This window comes from Lipotes vexillifer, unplaced genomic scaffold, assembly GCF_000442215.2.
Source record: "Lipotes vexillifer unplaced genomic scaffold, Lipotes_vexillifer_v1.1 scaffold121, whole genome shotgun sequence".
NCBI lineage: Eukaryota > Metazoa > Chordata > Mammalia > Artiodactyla > Lipotidae > Lipotes > Lipotes vexillifer.
Window position 1 is genome coordinate 358,315 of NW_006773122.1, and position 2,117 is coordinate 360,431.

Below are 2,117 nucleotides of genomic sequence, written 5' to 3' on the forward strand. Positions count from 1 at the left end.
AGAAGGAGAAGGAAGCAGGGGTGGGGCTGGGAGAGCGCTCCAGCAGAGAGACCCACCTTCCCAGAGGCCAGAGTGAAAGAGGAGTGCAGCACTTTCCAAGAGATGGAAATATCACAGGGTGGCTGGAGCACAGAATGCCAGACAGAGATACGTAGACAGGACTGCCCGAGTCATCTAAGGCCTTGTCACCATGTAAAAGTTTTAATTATCCTCAAGTCAGTGGCAGCCTATTAAAAAGTTCTAAGCAAAAGACGACCAATAAGATTTATGTCATAACAACCCAGATGGGTTGGAGGGGGCGGCTCCCACGCACGTACTCCAGGAACTCTGGTGTCCCAGGACAGATGACGTTGTCGGCCAGCAACCCTGTCCCCTTCCGCAGCAGGCCACACTCCTGCAGGGACAGACGGATGGTTGGAGGAGGTGAGGGTGGCCAGAGCTGGACAGGCACTGGGGCCCCTGGGCTCCATTTCCTGCTCTCTGCTGGCCCTGCCCCTCACAGGAACAAGCAGAAGACAGGGAGGCTACCCGAAGAGCTCTAGCTCTCTAGGATGGCAGAGTGAGCCCATCAACCCCCCAGAGCCACACACTGAATCAGCAGCCCAGCTGAGACTCCCAGCGTGCCTCAGAGCTCACAAGGAAGGACTACAAAGCCGGACATGATGAGAGCAGACAAGAGTGTCTCCACGATCCAGATGAGGAACAGAAAAAGCGAGGAGGGTCAGGGGAGCAGACATTTGGGTAGTGAGCATGAGGCAGGGAGGGGGGAACATGCAACACAACAGGCAGGGGCGCAGAGCATAGGGTGGGGAAGGGGGGAAATCTGCAAAGGTAAGTCGGAGCCAAATGATGAAGGGCTTGAATGATAACGTGATAAAAATCCAGAGGTATGTCTGAGGTCACACCTGCCAGGGATACAGGAACATGGAGGTAAGAAGCAGCCTGTGGTGCCCTGGCTTGTGAGCGGAGATGAGGCCCACAGCCCTTGCTCCCTCCTGGGCCGTTCACTCCCTCCCCCAACCTACGCACAGAAGACATTAAATGGGGAATGGAGTGGGTGGGAGAGGGCAAGGAGGCAACAGAGGCAAAGCAGGGGATCTCTCCAAACTGTCCCCTGGATTTCTAACAAAACAGCATTCAGAGTATCCACTCATCTATAACCTCTGATGGTCGAAAAACACCTTGAAGTAGTGGAGTGAATCTTATCCCCAATTAAAGGAAAAAATGAAATTAAAAAGCTCTTTGAGAGTTATGGAAGGAAGTCTTCCAAGGAAGTGACTTGCGTAAGGTCACACAGCCAGCAAATGATGGAGCAGAGACCTGAACACAGGTTTCCAGACTCCATGCTGCACTCCTATCCCCTGGTTTGCATCTGTTTTGGTATGTGAGTGGCGCCCCTCTATAAGGCATAACTCCCCAGCCAGCCAAAGAGCCTTCAGGAGCCTGGAGTGGAGGCAGGGAAAGCCAGATGGGCATGGCCTGGCCCCCCAGGGGAGTGCCTTGCAGGGAGGGTGCCCAGCCCCTGTCTTATTTTAAGTAGAGCCCCATGTTGAATCTGTTTCAGGAGGATGAGGCCGGAGAGGGCCGCTTCAACTTCTCTGCCTATGGGATGGGCCCGGCCTGCCTTCAGGCCAAGGATGGCATCTCGGTCAAGGGCGCCAACAACAACACCACCACCAACCCACCTCCTGCGCCATCTAAGTCCCCGGAGGAGATGCGTAAACTCTTCATCCAGAGGGCCAAGAAGATTGACAAAATCTCCCGCATAGGCTTCCCCATGGCCTTCCTCATCTTCAACATGTTCTACTGGATCATCTACAAGATTGTCCGCAGGGAGGATGTCCACAACCAGTGACGGGTCTGGGATGGGAGGAGGCTGGGAGAGGGCAGAGTGGGAAGAGCACAGGAATCTGAGGGCCGAAGAGGAGGGGACAGGAGGGAGGGGGCGCACACACAACCGTCTCCTTCTCTGCAATGTGTGCAATCCCAAATGCGGCGATGCATGACTCTTAGAATGCGGCACTATCTATTTAACCTCGGGTGGCTGGTGGGAGCGGGGAGGGAGGGGCTTTTCTAATACAGGAACTGAGGGGCCAGGGAGGAAGGGGGGGGGGGTC

The 2,117-nt window shown here is 55.1% G+C and overlaps 1 protein-coding gene across 2 annotated transcripts in view; it reads left to right on the forward strand.

The window, feature by feature from the left end:
* The window catches only part of GLRA1 (glycine receptor alpha 1), an 82,617-nt gene extending 80,605 nt beyond the window's left edge, over positions 1 to 2,012 (forward strand). The window contains exon 9 of one of the 2 annotated variants that reach the window (XM_007448023.1): positions 1,565 to 2,012. In XM_007448023.1, coding sequence (XP_007448085.1) covers positions 1,565 to 1,855 — 291 coding nt within the window. In that variant the 3' untranslated portion in view covers positions 1,856 to 2,012. Of the gene's footprint in view, positions 1 to 1,540 lie in introns of both variants that reach the window. The other variant, XM_007448022.1, reaches the window with a different exon arrangement.
* Positions 2,013 to 2,117: the final 105 nt, after the last annotated feature.